The sequence below is a fragment of the Scleropages formosus genome, chromosome 22 (genome assembly GCF_900964775.1).
Source record: "Scleropages formosus chromosome 22, fSclFor1.1, whole genome shotgun sequence".
NCBI lineage: Eukaryota > Metazoa > Chordata > Actinopteri > Osteoglossiformes > Osteoglossidae > Scleropages > Scleropages formosus.
Window position 1 is genome coordinate 6130748 of NC_041827.1, and position 16593 is coordinate 6147340.

The 16593-nt window shown below is 42.5% G+C and overlaps 1 protein-coding gene across 1 annotated transcript in view; it reads left to right on the forward strand.

The window, feature by feature from the left end:
• Nucleotides 1-6490, forward strand: part of camkvl (CaM kinase-like vesicle-associated, like) — a 34393-nt gene extending 27903 nt beyond the window's left edge. The window contains exons 7-12 of the mRNA XM_018725405.2: nucleotides 50-125; nucleotides 319-455; nucleotides 720-798; nucleotides 1084-1171; nucleotides 3007-3015; nucleotides 4606-6490. Coding sequence (XP_018580921.2) covers nucleotides 50-125; nucleotides 319-455; nucleotides 720-798; nucleotides 1084-1171; nucleotides 3007-3015; nucleotides 4606-6042 — 1826 coding nt within the window. The 3' untranslated portion in view covers nucleotides 6043-6490. The remainder of the gene's footprint in view (nucleotides 1-49; nucleotides 126-318; nucleotides 456-719; nucleotides 799-1083; nucleotides 1172-3006; nucleotides 3016-4605) is intronic.
• The last annotated feature ends 10103 nt before the right edge of the window (nucleotides 6491-16593 follow it).

The following is a 16593-nucleotide window of genomic DNA, read 5'->3' on the forward strand; positions in this document are numbered from 1 at the left end:
TTTCACCAGCATTCTGTCTTCCGGTTCCCTTCCTCTCTCCCCCTCTCAGCTCCGGAAGTGGTCGCCCGGCACCGATACGGCCGTCCAGTAGATTGCTGGGCTGTAGGAGTTATTATGTACATGCTGTGAGTTTCTGTCAAGGCTACAAAGCCGTTGTCTGGTCAGTTAAATAAATGATAATGCTCTCGGTGTTGCTCTGGTGGCGTAACACTTTACTTCTTGCTTTCCTGCCACTGCAGTGTAATATTCCTCCTTTTTGGTGTCAAAGTGTCCCAACTCATTTTTCTTCATGACACCCATTTCTCCTTCGACTGGCAGTCTGTCCGGAAACCCGCCGTTCTATGATGAAACCGAGGAGGAAAACACGGACATGCATAACCGCATCATCTTCTGCCGCATCGTGGCTGGGGATTTCGAATTTGACTCGCCCTACTGGGATGACATTTCTCCTGCAGGTACACTGTTGGTCAAGAGGGATAAGGGAGAAGCGAGAATGAGAGAGTGCTTCCAGCATACATTAGAGAGGACAGAGCGGGACCCTCTCATTCTTGCTCATCTGTCTGCTCTGTCTTGGGGGGTTTTTCATATTAAATATGTAAATAAAAACTTTATACACGTGAATCTTAGGGAATGTTGCGTAACTATTCCCAAGAAGAGCTTTTGCGAACAGCGGTTCTTCATGTTTTCTAATGCTTTCCATTTCCATTTATTTCTGAAAGCAAAAGACTTAGTGTGCAGGATGATGGAGGTCGACCCGATGCTGAGAATCACAGCACAAGAAGCACTCTGGCATGAATGGTGAGCATCTCTCACAAAGAAGTTTTATAACATCACATCACAATTATGTCAGGGGATCAGACTGTCTAATCCAGCCTAATGTTTGATGACTTCTTTTTTCAAAAAGTGGTGGACAGATTTCTGAAACAGTATAATGGTTTTAAAGCTGTTTTGTTTATTTGTGTGAAATCAGACATCTTTGTGCCATTAATGGAATGTGTGATGTTGCAGACCAGTTGTGTACCAGCTGGTCTGCTACCATGAAGCCTGTGAGTTTAGATGGACGCATGACCGTGTATATTTCAGGATTGCTGGTAATGGAGCTTCAGAGAAGAACCTCAAAGATGGGGTTTGTGCCCAGTTTGAGAAGAATTTCGCCAAGGCTAAATGGAGGGTAAGAGCAGCACTTAACACCCTTTGACAAAGGAAAGTGTTTTTGGGCAACCAGAGCAACTTTGATTGAAGTTAGTGATTTACATTATTGCACACAATGCAGTATGCTGAAGTTTAAATTTACATTTCAATTTGAACTGCTACGGTAAATATCCTACTGTGCAAGCAAGTGGAAGTGTGCTGCGTAAGTAACCAAGTGACAAATGGTGTTTGATGTTGGCATGAAAATAGTAGAAGCCATACTGAAGAAAGTATTACGGGCTTCGCTCATATAACAAACTCTCACTTTATGAATATTTGAACTTGAGAGCAAATATAATACTTTGTGACAAATTTTCAGTACAAGCAATCGTACTTGTACCTACCAGAAAGACCTCACAGGAACAAAAATTTCAATTCAAAACATGAGTCTTGATGACATAAAGCAGCGCACAAAGTGAGCAGCCCCCACTCCCCACTCCCCACTCCCCCATGGGGTGTAGCTTTGAGCATCTTTCTCAACTCATGCCAATGTTTCCTTGCAAGCAGCTCAGAAATATGATGTCTTATCATCCATTCTAGTAATGAGTCCTGAAGCAAAAAGGTTTTCAAGTGCTAAAAGATGAATAGGCAAAGGAAATCCTTAACTACAGTTTTCCCTCACCCTACCAAGGTAATGAGTCCCTGAGCAACCCTTCGTAACATGAGCTCTCAGAAGTTGAGCATGTAAATTGTGTGACTGTGTGAGTGACTGAGAGTGTGTGTGGCTACCCTGTCTTGGAATGGCGTCCCTTCTAGAGTGTACCCTCTTCGGCCTTGTGACCTGCTCTTCCAGGATACGTTCCAGACTGCAGACACCCTGATTTGGAAAGGTAGTTTCATAGAGAGCGAGTGAGTGAGTTTGTTTCATATAACATTTTCATAAACCTCCTCATTGCGCTTTGCAAATAAGAACGATATCTGGGGTACAACTCCAAAGCAATTAACAGTTGTAGGGCGCAATAAAAAAAAAATAGGGCGATGAGGCTGGTTTCCCTGTAGATGGGGTTGAGAAGATAACGCAGAAATTTAGCATGTTTAGTGAAATTATTTCTAAATTAATGAAGCTTTCGAGGATTAGTAATGCATTATTTATTTTTCCACCTTCAACTGAATTCACTCTGCAAGATGATCTTTAGCTAGAAATCATGCTCCTTATTCAAGGGAAGCCTGTATCTACACTTGACAGCAACATTTACATTCTGCGTATAAAAATATACACACGAAAGTGTACAGCACGGTTGTCCAGATTTGCTATTTTCATTTGTTTTTTTTGTTGTTCAAAAATTTTAGCTTTTGCATATTTCATGTGCGTCTGAACAGGCTTTTCTACCAAAGCTGCCTTCAAAAATGTTTTATATAGTTGCAGCGCTCGTTGGTTGTGTGTTGAGAACAGCTGGTGCTCTGTGTGATTTGTGTAATTTGTGTAGGCTGTTACATTGACTCATGAGTATTTTTAGTTTATGGCAACCACAGCTGCAGAAAATGCTCAGGGAAATAGATATTATTTCAAATGCACGCTCTGAGTATATAAATGGTGAGTTTTTCAACAACCCCTTTCTTTGTCAGCCTCTTACTCTTACATGTATTCCTGAACTAGCTTCTGGAATGCAGTAACCCGATTCCAGGACAAGGTATTGTGCTTTCTTTGTTCATCTACCAAGCAAAAGTGTTGAAACTCAAACTCTTGGAGGGAAACCGTCTCCGGACACGCAGCAGTGAGTTCTGATCCTTTGGATACCAGAGACTAAGAAATGATGGTGTCACTAACTGAAACAACCCTCTTCTCTCCCTCCCCACTCTGCCCGTGACCTCCAGGAGCTGAAGGTACTGTGCCTTCAGGTGGAGCAGTGGGGAGAGCAGAGGGTACAGGCTGAGTCCCTTCTCCATGCTCTGCTTCTGGCCCTGTTTTCTTAGCAAGGGCATAGAAATGGGACACAAAACACCTCACAACAGATCCCTGAGTGCCACCAAAGTACACTTACTCAGATGACACCTTCCTAAGAAAATTTGGGCCTAAAGTCATATCTATATGTACATGAGATGTACTCACTGTACATCTCTCCTCACTCTGCCTGCATACATGCCAGCCGTGAATACACACATGTGACCCAAGCTGGCTTCCATCCATAACATCTCCGTGTAGCAACTGGGAATGTACTGGGAGATACCAAATGGTTCTGCTTTGTATACCAGTATCACTTCCTGAGTGGTCTTCAAAGACAAGGTTGGATAGGTGGGTGACACCTGAGCACAGAAAAGGGCTCACGCTTACTGCGGAGGACAGCAGAGAGAAGCAGAGAGAAGATCACCAGTGGAAAGCCGTCAGAGGACAATGTCCGCCCAAATATATCTAGATTATCCGAAGTGTTTAGTTCTCAAAAACTGGAGAAAAGTCTGGAGGTTTCTTTGAAGACCTGTCTGCTACGCTACATCCCGTACATAAGGAGGCAGAATTTCTGTGTATAGCTTCACACGTGGGATCTCCTTCTTTAATTCCTCACCAGTTAAAGTTAACTAAATAAACTCACCCCAGTCCATTGGTCGTCTTTGCGCTCGGCATCACATGGAAGGAAAAAATGCTTTTAATGCTTATCAGAGTTGCAGCATGTTTTCTTCATATGCCATAGCATATCTGGTGACTATATAAAGAGAAATATAAGTGAAAAGGTCCCATGAAACACCTCCTGAGAACAGAGTGAAGGAGGTCCACAGCATCAGTGCTGGAGAACAAACTGGGGTCATCATTTCAGTTGAGCTCAATGACCACATACACGATAAGCAGCCTGTAAAGCCACCATAGAGCTTTTTATTACTTCAATTATGTCAACACTTTCACTATTTCTATTTTATATTCTGAGGAAAAATCAAATGTCATTTACTGGTCCTGTAGCAACAAATGCAACAAAATGTTATACCACTACTTTAGCATAAAGCTCAGGACGCTTAGGATTAGAGTTACACAGTTTCAGTTGTGAAATTAAATATGTAATTTAACTATATAATTTATAGTAAAATTTAACTATACCCATGAACATATAAAATATAGAGGCAATAGGTTCCTTCCATTGTGGACGTTTTCATTTGTGATTGTTAGAGATCAGCTTTAGTGATTTAACACAGCCATTCGACTCATGCTTAACAACACTAAACTTTTCCCAAAGTTAAATTTTAAAATATATCATTAATTAGAAATTCTATGAAGTGCTTTGATTTTTGGTTCTAATTTGGGCAACTGTGCTTTATGATGTTTTCATATAAGTCAAAAAATGTAAGAGAAGCAGTATTTGGTTGACAGAGATGTTTTTTGCTCATGAAACGAAACACTCCGTTGTTTAAATTGTTCGGAGAATATCGTTATACAGAGACAGTCATGTGGTTAAGGTGTTCTCTGTTCCCTGTTGTTCCCTCATGCAGAAAGCAATTCGGGTTACAACTTTCATGCAGCGCCTCCGCGCCCCAGAGGCTGGCGGTGGGGCCAGCGATGGGGATCCTGAAGGTCAAGACCAGGAGGCAAGAGAGGAGGGTGTGGATGTAAGTGGAGAAGGAGTCACTCCCAAGAGCATCAACAGTGTCTCCCACAAAGTGACTGTAGAGAACAGGCCCGAAGAGGATGAGCGGGAAGAAAGAAAAGAAAGTGAGGTCGTCACCAAATCAGGAGATGTGAAGAAGGTTGCTGGAGTGATCTCAGCCAGCCCTGTAGTGGGCGTTTGCCCAGCATCCACAGCAGAACTTCTTTGTGAACCAAATGCCCTGGCCAGAGCAACAGGGCAGGAGCCAGGTAATGGGAAAGAAAGTCTGAAGAAGAAAGGAGATGGTGGTGCAAAGAAAACGGCAACAAATTTAGGCCAAGATAAAACTCCATCAGAGAAGAAAGCAGCTTTGAACCCTGACCCCATGAAGATTCCTGACAGCAGAGGGACTAAAGTGATTGTCTTGGAGCAAGAGGTTTCCGGGATCGAGGAGAAGAAGACAGCAAGCTTTTCTGAAACAGGAGGTCGGCGGAAGATGGCAGCGGTGCTCTCTCACTCGGTGGATCACAGTGGAGGGTCTGCCGCACCTGCAACAGCACCCTCTGCATCTCATGATAAGTTAATGCAGCAACACGAGAGGAAAGGCCAGAGAGGCCAGGACACTGTCCCTAGCAGTTGGTGTCAAACTCAGCTTCCTGAGGCCGTTGCAGAGAAGACAGCAGAGAGAGGAGGGGTCGGAGATGTGAGCCCAAGGGTCAGAGGTGGAGAGATGGAAGGAACAGGGAAAAGCAACTCCGAATTCGGCATTCCTAAGGGGAAGCAGGGAGGTATGGATTATGGAGTGAGTGGATCTTCAAGTCCTGGTCAAAAAAAGACCATGTCATTTCAGGAGGAAAGAGAAGCAGGTGTTCCAGGATTTGGAGCTCATTATTGTCCTACTTACTCACCTAGTGGGGGTACGGTTTTCAGCAGTTTGGGGGCAAGTAGTAGCTCCGACTGGATGATGGATAGCGTGATAGAACAGATAGAACGGCAAATGGCAGCTGTTCTGGAGAAGATAGAAGGAGACATGCCATCCTTGCTGGAACAGATAAGTGACTGTCCCGAGACGAAACCGAAGAGCTCTCACTCTTCCCCTTTGGGTCGACCTCGCACCCGCCACCAATCTTCGCCCCCACCCCTTCCCACCAGCCCTCGTCCACCTCTTCCCACTCTCCCACACCTTGACATTCAGCCTCCAACCTACCCACCTCCCCCACCGCCTACCTTTATCCACACGTACACCCAGTCAGTCCCCATGCAGGATGACAGGGATGGGCAAAGGGCTGAAACCAGGTCTGGCCAGTCCCCAAGAGGGGGTGTGGCAGGGAGAGGGCTCTGAGTGTTCACACACTCTTCCAGCATTTAAAACACACAGAAACAAGCGTACAGACACTGACCAGTTAGTCAAACAAATGCTCCAACAGAAGAATGTCCAGCTGATATGGCAGTTTGCTGAAGAAGTGGTTAAAAGGTGCTCACCTGCACTGGTCTTGGTATGAGTGCTGCATAAGCCATTGAAGTAGGGTGACGCAAGTTTCTCTTGCTGGATATTTTCTCTCATCAGAAGATGCACTAGCTACTAAGCTTGACAAGCACTGGATCATCAGAGGAAATTTGTAGAGAAGCAGACCACAAACACCAAAACTGAGTGAAGTAAAAATGTGATGGAAAGCCCAGCATCTGACTGGCATTCTCACAGGCTTCTGCATGATGCTCATGTCCCAAGGGTGGTGTCGCCACATCTTCTCTACCTAAATTTACTACTAACCCTTGATGGCAACAATGCATCGGCATACCATGATCTATTTATTTTACTCTGCTCTCACTAGATTAATTTATTTCCACTTTTGAGGTGCATATTTGAAAGCACCTGACTTGGAAATAGAAATTCTGATGGAGTTGCAAACAAACAATTCTAGGGTTGTAGTAGGGCATCGTTCTGGATTAGGTGTGGATTAGGTCCGTTGATGATTCGTCATGAAACTAGAGGTTTATCGAGATCTAAGTGTTGTTGAAGCTTCAGATAAAATCTGGAGGAGTATTGCGAAGCGACTCTGAGTGGAAGTGATGTCTAATGCATTTGTAGCCAATGACGGCAGAAACCTATTTAGTACTGCCAGGATATTTGTTCTGTACACATTTGCATATGATTGTAACTTTCCGTCCTTTACCCACATCATCATACAACACTGTTATTCTTCTGTCAAAACGTTTATTATCAGAGGCCATAAATTTTCTCTGTAACTTGTTCATCATTAACTATATAGCATTAATGCACAGCTTACAGTGACAAGAGCAATGTGAAAAGCTAATAAAATGTATGAACCTATTTTATTTATTCATTTATTTTTAAACTTGTACAGAAGTATGTACACAAGGGAATTACAGTTAGCCCAATTTACCTGGGCTGCCAAACCCAGCTGTACTCAAAGCCAATTTACATACAGAAATGAAAAATGTTCACTATGCCATATTTAAAAAATAGGCCATATTGTTAACTACACTGTTTTAATCCCTCATTTTACCTGTTACAATTTACAGTGCAGATCTTTTTCATGAAATTCTTAGTTTTTCCACATTTAAATATTCTTTCTTGTTATTCGTGGGTTTGTTATTTATAATATTAGTACATAGTGTTTTGTTTATTCCTTAGTGTCCTCCAACTATATCTATATCTTATATAGGTACTAAGTCTGATTTAAACAAATACTTCTTTGACTCGCAAATATATAAAAACCATATGAAACAGAGATGTTATCTGTGACTGTGATATGATTTTGTATTGTCTGAAATTCTTCCAATAAAATTCAAAATCCAACTATGTACTGTCTTAGTGTCTTGCCTTTATCAGCTAGACATCAGTTGCTCAATGTGAGACCATTTATACAACACTATTTTCTCGGATCAAAAATCAACAAGCATGTTTACAATGTTGATATACGGTAATTGTGTTTAGGACCTTGTTGAACATGGTTGACAGAGAGTAACTGTTTGTATTGCCTTTTTCCTTTGCTTTTTAAAAGAAAAAAATCTGAAATGTTCTTTGGACATCATTACGATTATCTCCTTGAATGCTCAGTTATCCAACAGGAGCCAAGGAGTAATGCTAAATAAATATATTTTCTCTATACTATTCTTCCCTGAGACTCTGTGCACAGCCTGATTGCACTTTTGCAGTAACTATACTCATTCCTTTTTTTAAGCCATTTCGTCCTGTGGTTTATATGATTTTAAAAGTATCACTTGTGCATCTAACATACTGCAACTTGATAGAGGTCTTTCACTGATCACATTAAGAGGTTTGGTAAGACTCAGCAGAAAGCCTACTTTGTTTGGGTCTCCTACTGCGGTAATTTAAAGTGCAATGATAACATCCCTGCATGGGTAAAGGAATTAAAAAGTATTAATAATATGTTTTTTCCCCAGTGATTGATTGTATAATTGTATGCATTCCTTATAGTGTTTTTAAATATATGTTATAACATCACATAATTTAGCCGTCTGCTTCTTTAATTGTTACATGTTGTTTCATGCTCTGTAGCTTTTATCTCATGGTTACATTTCTGTATTCATTCTCTGTAATTATCTTTGCTATTTTGGATCTTCATTATCTTCAGATGCCCTTTTGGATATTCTGTCCCAGCTAAAATGACTAACTGTTAAGTTCTTTCAGTTTCATTATATGTAAGGATACATTTGGAAATTCGTAATAACTGAAAAATATCCTTTTTTTAAACTTGGGTTTGTAAGGTAGTTTATAGGCAGCAACTAGTAAGTGCGTATTTGACACTTGTACTCAACATTTACTCTGCAAGGTATGAGCAATGACCGTATAGGCAAAGTACATGAGAAAGTTATATTTTCTGGTGAAAATTACTGGATAAACACACACACACACACACACACACACACACACATTTTCTGAACTGCTGGTCCCATACGGGGTCGCGGGGAACCGGAGCCTACCCGGCAACACGGGGCATAAGGCCGGAGGGGGAGGGGACACACCCAGGACGGGACGCCAGTCCGTCGCAAGGCACCCCAAGCAGGACTCAAACCCCAGGCCCACCAGAGAGGAGGACCCAGCCCAACCCACTGCGCCACCGTGCCCCCTAAACACAACACATTAAAATACACATTATATGTGTATAAAAATGTAATCATATTCTTGTTGGCTGGGTTTGTGAGTTCTTTGTCAGTTCTTCATTTTCTTGTGTTACATCTGCATTTAGAGCTTTTACATTTTTTACTTTAGAATTCTTCATATATCACTCATAAATGCAAACTAATTTAAATTCTCATTTGCCTTTTCACTTGTTGAGTTTTATATATATATATACACACACACACACACATTTTCATAACCGCTTGTCCCATACAGGGCCGCAGGGGAACCGGAGCCTACCCGGCAACACAGGGCGTAAGGCCGGAGGGGGAGGGGACACACCCAGGACGGGACGCCAGTCCATCACAAGGCACCCCAAGCGGGACCCGAACCCCAGACCCACTAGAGAGCAGGACTGTGGTCCAACCCACTGCGCCACCGCACCCCCGCTATATATATATATATATATATATATATATATTAGCTTATTTCACTTCCTACCATTTCTCTGCTTAGAGGTCTGGTTACTTTCCACATTTACAGATATATGGCATATGTATCTATGTATGTATATTGTACATTATATGCTACTGCAACCAAAGAAAATTACCCATTATGAATAATGAAACTACAATCACAAAGTAAAAATAACTGTAAATATGTAGATTGTATTTATGACATTTTAAAATGAAACATTCTGCAGAAATTTTTGTTTCTCATTACATGAGACTGTAATGTGGGATAATTTCCAAGGTTGGTTTTATTATTATTATTATTATTATTACTAGTAGTAGTAGTAGCAGTAGTAGTAGTAGCGTTCCTGTCCATCCTGTCTGTGTACCCTGCCTCATGCCATATTATTCTGGAATAGGCTCTGGACCACCATGACCCATCACTGGACAAGTGGTCAATGGTACAAGATGATGATGATGACAGTTATAATACTAATGATGGCAATAATGATGAGGAGGATGATGTGGAGGGTGCAGCGGCACAGCGGGTTTGACCAGGTCTTGCTCTCTGGTAGGTCTGGGGTTCGAGTCCTGCTTGGGGTGCCTTGCGACAGACTGGCGTCCCGTCCTGTGTCCTCTCCAGCCTTATGCCCTGTGTTGCTAGGTTAGGCTCTGGTTTGCCGCGACCCCGTATGGGACAAGCAGCTTCAGCAAGTGTGTGTATTATTATGTTGCTGTTAGTTAAGCTCCAAGTCCCATGGCTAAAGATCATCCGGTAATCTGTCGGTTGGTTTCCCGATGGGTGATCATAATTTGATTTGAGTAGATCGTCACTATTGCTGTCTGCGGTAATAATAATGAAGTGCACAGATAGCACTGAGGTCCTTCAGTCAGTGTTACTTATTCTCCCATCGTGCGTGTTGTATGTATTTGTAGACTCTGTACAAGTACTGTCCGTGGCGTGGCGTCCCGTCCCGCAGCGCTGTCGCACGTGATGCTGCTCTGCGCACCGAACTTCTCTGACACGCGCTGAGTGCAGAGCGTCGGGCGCTCCTGTGCTTTCTTTTGCCTTCTACACGGCGAAACAGTCCCGAGTCACAGGACATGGACGGATAGTAAGTTCTGCTCTCTCGCCGCTTTGCTGTTCGTAAGTGCCGACGTTTTTTTTTTTTTTTCTCCTACAACGCTGGGCTTTACATGCGCGGATAAGCTGACAGGTTCGGCCCACTTTGTCGAAGAGAGGAAGTGCAGCTAGACGTGCCGGAGGTACGCGGGCTGTGGGCGGATTGCCGGAGAAGAGCCTCGTGTCTCCGGTTGCGCTCGCTGGTCATTCTCTGCTCACGCGCGGCGGCCTCGCGTCGATCACCCCCTTCACGCGGGGGCGCGCGAGCTCCGAAAAGGGTTTTTGAACTGGGACCGTCTCCTTGAAAAATGGAAGATTTGTCTGTGGACAAGTTTTTTTTATTTTTATTATTTTTTGGTCTTACTCGTTGGAACCTCGTGAGATTTCAAAATAGTGTACACGCTCAGAAGCTGTGCAGCTGCGGAGTCGTTTCTTTTCGAACTCTGCCGCCTCAGCGTTATGCCATGTCATGCTACTTTACTTACGTTACCTGAGCCAGTTTAAATTATATATCATTTGGGTTGAGAATTATTCAATAAATCAGATTTCTTTCATAGTCTTGTGTTGTGAGCGAAATAAGAGGCTTTTCAATTTTCACTGGAGATTTGTGCACTGCCTTAATTAAACACATACCATATTATTGCTAAATTCATTGTCATCTGTTGTCCACCAGTCTTTTCTATTTGTTAAATCACTGATGGTCTTTAGAGATTTTTTCATTGTCCAAACTGGCACATTTCTAAGATGTAAGATTTAGTTTTCTGTGTGTAGGTGGGCAGAATTGGACAAGCATGTAAAAAAGTGGCCTCAGGGTCCATGTCAAAATACTGGTTTTTGCATCAAAATAGTGTTTATTTTTTCATACCATGAGCTCTCAGCATCGTTAGCGTGACACGAGAACATTTAATTAACTAATATAACATGTAATTTAATAATATAATTGCTGCATAATGCGTAAATTATACTTTTGCTGAGATGTATTTTGTCGCTTTGGACAAAAGCGTCTGCTAAATGAATAAATGTAATGTAAATGCTGTCTTTTCACCCACAATTTAAATGTGGTTTCATTATACACGCATCCATGGTGGGAGCTAGATGTGTAATGGAGGTTTGCGGAAATATCCAGAAGATTAATAGGTTCCCCTGTTCAGTCCACCTATCCATGTGTTGCGACTCCATCTCAAGTTAGTCCAAGTCCATCTCGAGAGTGCGCTCCGATTCACACCGTGTTCACATGTCCAGTTTGTCCCTGTCCAACAAGGGTCAAATGTCAGAACCGGAGACGAAGAACGGACCTCGTTGCTCCACGAAAGGGCGTGAGATATGTATGATGCTAATGTGTGCCGCTTCTTTACTTCTTTCTTTGCGTAGCTGACACTTGCGTAAGTCGGCTTAAAGTTTTATGTATTTCATACAGCTGTATTTTTACCGGGCCAATTTAGGTAAAGTGTCTTGCTTTGGGACATAGCAGCTCACTTGGGACTTCATTTTCTTCATTTTGCAGCTTTTGGCAAGTAAGTCGCTATCCTTCAGAGTTACTCCAAAAACACAGCTGTATAAGGGAGTCTCTCTCACACACACACACAGAGGTTGAAACTGCTTGTCCCAAGCAGGGTCACAGCAAACCGGAGCCTAACCCAGCAACACAGGGAGTAAGGCTGGAGGGGAGGGGACGCACCCAGGACGGGACGCCAGTCCATCGCAAGGCACCCTAAGTGGGACTCGAACTCCAGACCCACTGGAGAGCAGGACCCGGTCAAACCCACTGTGCCACTGCACCCCCTGTGAGTCAAATGTTGTTTAGTTATGCTATAGATTAAGCTTACTTTTGGTGTTAGTTCGTGCTATATGTCAGTTTTTAAAAAAATATTACATATTCTTGAAATTAGCGAATTTTGGCACCGGGATTCAAGCACCAAATATTCTAGTACTTTTTATGATCTGATGCTTTCTAGAATGTTTTGTCCTTTCTAGAATGTTTTGGTGCCTTCTAGAACCATCCAATAGCTGCTATGTTTCAGTGCTTTTCCAGAATGTTTCAGTGCAAAATATTTGTGTAATTTTTTTTCTGTTAATAAATGGCATTTAAAATCTCTCCATACAGTGTTCCTTATGTGTGCACGTGAAAATTCTCATAAATTCTTGAAAATGTCATTAAAATAGTGAAAGCAAAGTTCTGTTGCTAAAACCGACACTCTAAAACAACTAGTATTTTTGCAATCAGTAAACCTTAACTGTAATCAACTGAATAATTGACATAACTAAGAACTTTGAAAAATTTTGTTGCGTTCTGTAATATTTGTTGCTATTTAGTCGTTTCAGCCAGTCTTCCGTCTTCGGGTGATGCAGTTACAAACTCTGACATATGTCTGGCGTTGCAAAGGAACTCCATATGTCAAGTGGCCTTTGTGTGTGATGCTGTCTGTCTGCACGTGGACATTGCAAGTGAATAATAAACCAACCTTGAGTGTTTCATTACTTTGGATTTTTTTCAGCACTGATATTTCACTGACATGGTATGGTGCAGGTTGGGATGCTGACCAGCAGGGCACTGGGGAGCCATGTCACAGGAGGGGCATCAAGCTGACACCCAGAGCCATCTTCAGGTAATGAGCTTCAATTCACTGTATCTTCTGCCTTTCACTGGCATCATCTTGTCTTGATGTGATGCCATATACATAACAGCAGCTGATGGCATAAATACTCATTGTGCTTTTAAATTTCTGGTATCTGAACAACAATGCCTTCTGACAGACTTTGGCAAGTCTGAGAGGCCGGTCCAGTTGCATTTGGGCTTCCTGCACTGCACACCTAGGAGTAAAAAGCACAGGTATTTAATAAAGCCCTGGAGCCAAGTAAGCCAGCTGCCCAGTGTCTGTTCACTTAGATTATATTGAATTTATCACCTTCTGGTCATAATTACATAGCATATGCGTGAGCCATAACATTGCACTCTGCTTAGTGTTAATCTGTATTTATGGAAATATCCATCTGTACAAATGAAAAAGTACCGTTTCTCCAGGATACAGTGGTAGGCTCCATCTGGTCTTAAGTGCTATCATATATTCCATTTCGTGCTCATCTCAACACTTATCTCGTACTTTTGTCATTTGACAACCACTGTTTTATTTCCTTTTTCTCTGCTCCCTCCAGTCACATTCTGAGGAGCTGGAGTCCCTTGTTCACGGCATCGGTGTAACACAGACTGGCAGTGCGAAGCGGGAACAGCTGGACAAGGGGCTGCTGAGGAAGCTGGCCTTCCTGGGTACCCAGGGACCTGGCACCCATCAGTGTTTTTACTGGCAACATGGTGCTACTGGAGATCATGATGTTAAGGGGGGAGATGCTTTGGTACTTGTACTATTTTTGAAGTCAGGTGTGTAGGTGTGCATCTTCCTGTGTTTGCTGAGCATGTCAAACCTTGGTTTAGTGAAGTTCACCTCACTGTGGTGACATATGGCCCATATTGTGCATCTTCTCCCCCCCCCATGGGTGTGCAAGTTCCTGCCCATCATGCAGTGAATGTACTTTGATGCCCTGGAGTCTGCTGGAGGCAGAAGGAGCCGTGCTCAAAGAGGAGGAGTGTGTGTCTGTGAGCTAATGTCTCTCAGTCTCAAAAGGTTTCACTGAGATTTTTACCAAAATTTAAGTACATTTCAGGAATATTTTCGTAAATGGTAATTTCATTCATTTTAATTTTTTTAAATTTTATTTTTGCATGTGTTTATGTTACATGCTTGAACAGTGTCTTCAGTTTTGAATGGTGGAAGTGGTTAGGTTTTGAATGCCAGGGTTCAGATAGGTGATACATTGGCTGAAAACCACACATCATTTTCTGAAATGAGTCACTTTCCTCCTCCTGTCTCACAGAGGAACTGTCAGTATGATGAGCTGATAGCAGTTTTTTGGTCCAATCTGAGCAGGCCTATTTCATGGTAAGAAGCACCTTCTTTCCTGTGAATTTGGTTGACTGTGCTCAGTAAAGAAAACTGTCCTTCTAGGTAAGGAGAAGATATGACCCTGACGGGAAATGTTTACAGTGAGCGTAGAAGCGTTGAAAAACTTTTTCACATTGGGGTCACTTGTCTTCAGGTACGAACTGGAGCAATAGCTGTGAGTTCTTGAAGAATGTTGCTATGATGGGCTTGGCCAATCGAAAGTGGGAGGTCGTTGACATGGACACCACTGAAACAGTTTAACCTGCGACAACAGTTCCTCTTTAGGCCGTGGGACTTCGCTGTGTGAGAACAGTTGTCCTGCAGTATGCTTGAGACCACTGTGCACATTCACCAGTGTTCAGATGCATGGGCAGGTGAAGTGAAACCGAACATGCAAGCGGGGGTAGAAGTAAAGCTGGGAAGATAACTGGCTCTACTGTGAAATTACAATCCGTTCATGGGTTCACTGAAGAAATCCTTTTTATAGTTAATTTCTAATGTGTGCCAAACAACTTCCACTAAGTCGTTTAGTATCTTGGTTACCTGTCCTGTGCATTTTATTAAAGGAGAACAGTGGAAATTGTAATTTAATTAACATTCCAGCTAACATGAAAGAATTAAGCATTTTTTTTAACATTAAGTAATTGAAATATCCTGCCATTGCTAAATGTTATACTACATCCAAAGTGACTTGCAGTGCTTTAGCCAATTACACAGCTGGATAATTTTACTAGAGCAATTTGGAGTAAGCACAGTGCTCATAGCACATCACACACACACACTATCTGAACCACTTGTCCTATACAGGGTCACAGAGCCAAACCTGGCAACATAGGGCTGGAGGGAGATGGGACACACCCAGGACAGGATGCCATTCCATTGCAAGGCACCCCAAGCAGGACTTGAACCCCAGACCCACCAGAGAGCAGGACCCGGTCCAACCCACTGTGCCAGCGCAATAGGCACATCAGTTTTTGGGATTTGAACCTGCAACCTTTGGATGTAATGGCAGCAGTTCTAACCACTAATGTACCTGCTGTTAAGAATATGTGTTAAAAGGTTTCTGTTGGGATTCTTGTAAATTGTGATAGTAAATTGTGACCCCAAAGTTCTTTTTTTTTTTTTTTTTTTTTTTTTTTAGTGACTCTTAGTCTGGGGGGCGCACTGGTGCAGTGGGTTGGACCGGGTCCTGCTCTCCAGTGGGTCTGGGGTTTGAGTCCTGCTTGGAGTGCCTTGTGACAGACTGGTGTCCTGTCCTGGGTGTGTCCCCTCCCCCTCCAGCCTTACGCCCTGTGTTGCTGGGTTAGGCTCCAGCTCCCCGTGACCCCGAATGGGATAAGCGGTTCAGAAAGTGTGTGTGCATGTGTGTGTGTGTGACTCTTAGTCCTGAAGAAAGCTGAAGTAGTATGGGAAGCAGAAGGAGGTGGTGTATGATGTAATGGACTCCACCCCTTTCTCATAGAGAGGTCATGACCAAGATCGTGACTAAGGTCTCAAAGAAGAACCAGGAGCAGTGTGTTTGAGCTATGCTGGAAAGACAAGGCTGACAAAGATGTGGAGGTTTCCTTTCTCAAATACACCTTCCACTGAGACAGGGAGAAGGAAGAGGGGGCTTGTATCATCATACTCACAGGAAATGGGGATGCTTGTGTGGTGACTTGAAAGATTCAAAACTTTAAGGCAGTTTGAAGGTCTCCTAAATTAACAGATTTCAAGAAACAGATTGAAGGCTCTGGGGAGAGAACCTGCACAACCTGCACTCAGTCTCTTACTCTTTACACCAGGGAGAGTATCTGCACTTGGAAGGAGGACCAAGCATGTTGGACTTCACGCTTAACCTGTGTTTTGAAATACATACTGAGCAGTTGGGTCCAGAACTAACTGGCAGAAGGTAACCCAAAGTACAGACATATGTTAAATACAAAGATAAAAAAACGTTTGAAATTTAATAATGCCATGACACGTGTTTTTTTTTTTTTTTACCTCAGTTTTGACCCCTTTTTGCGAAGAGTTCTGTTCCTGTGTATGGCCACACTGTGAAAGTAGTTCTCAGGAAACATAATTCAACATCTTGTTTTTTTTTTCCTTTTTAAATTTTCTTTAAAAAATGTAATTTTAACACACCTTCTAAAACCAGTACTTTATGTTCTTTCTATTTAATGCTCATGGAAATATAGTAAAAATTCAGGTTTTGGGGTTATTATGCGAATGCTTCGTTTGACACTGAATAAAGTTGAAAGTCAATTTTCTGTGTATTTTTTACCTTTTCATC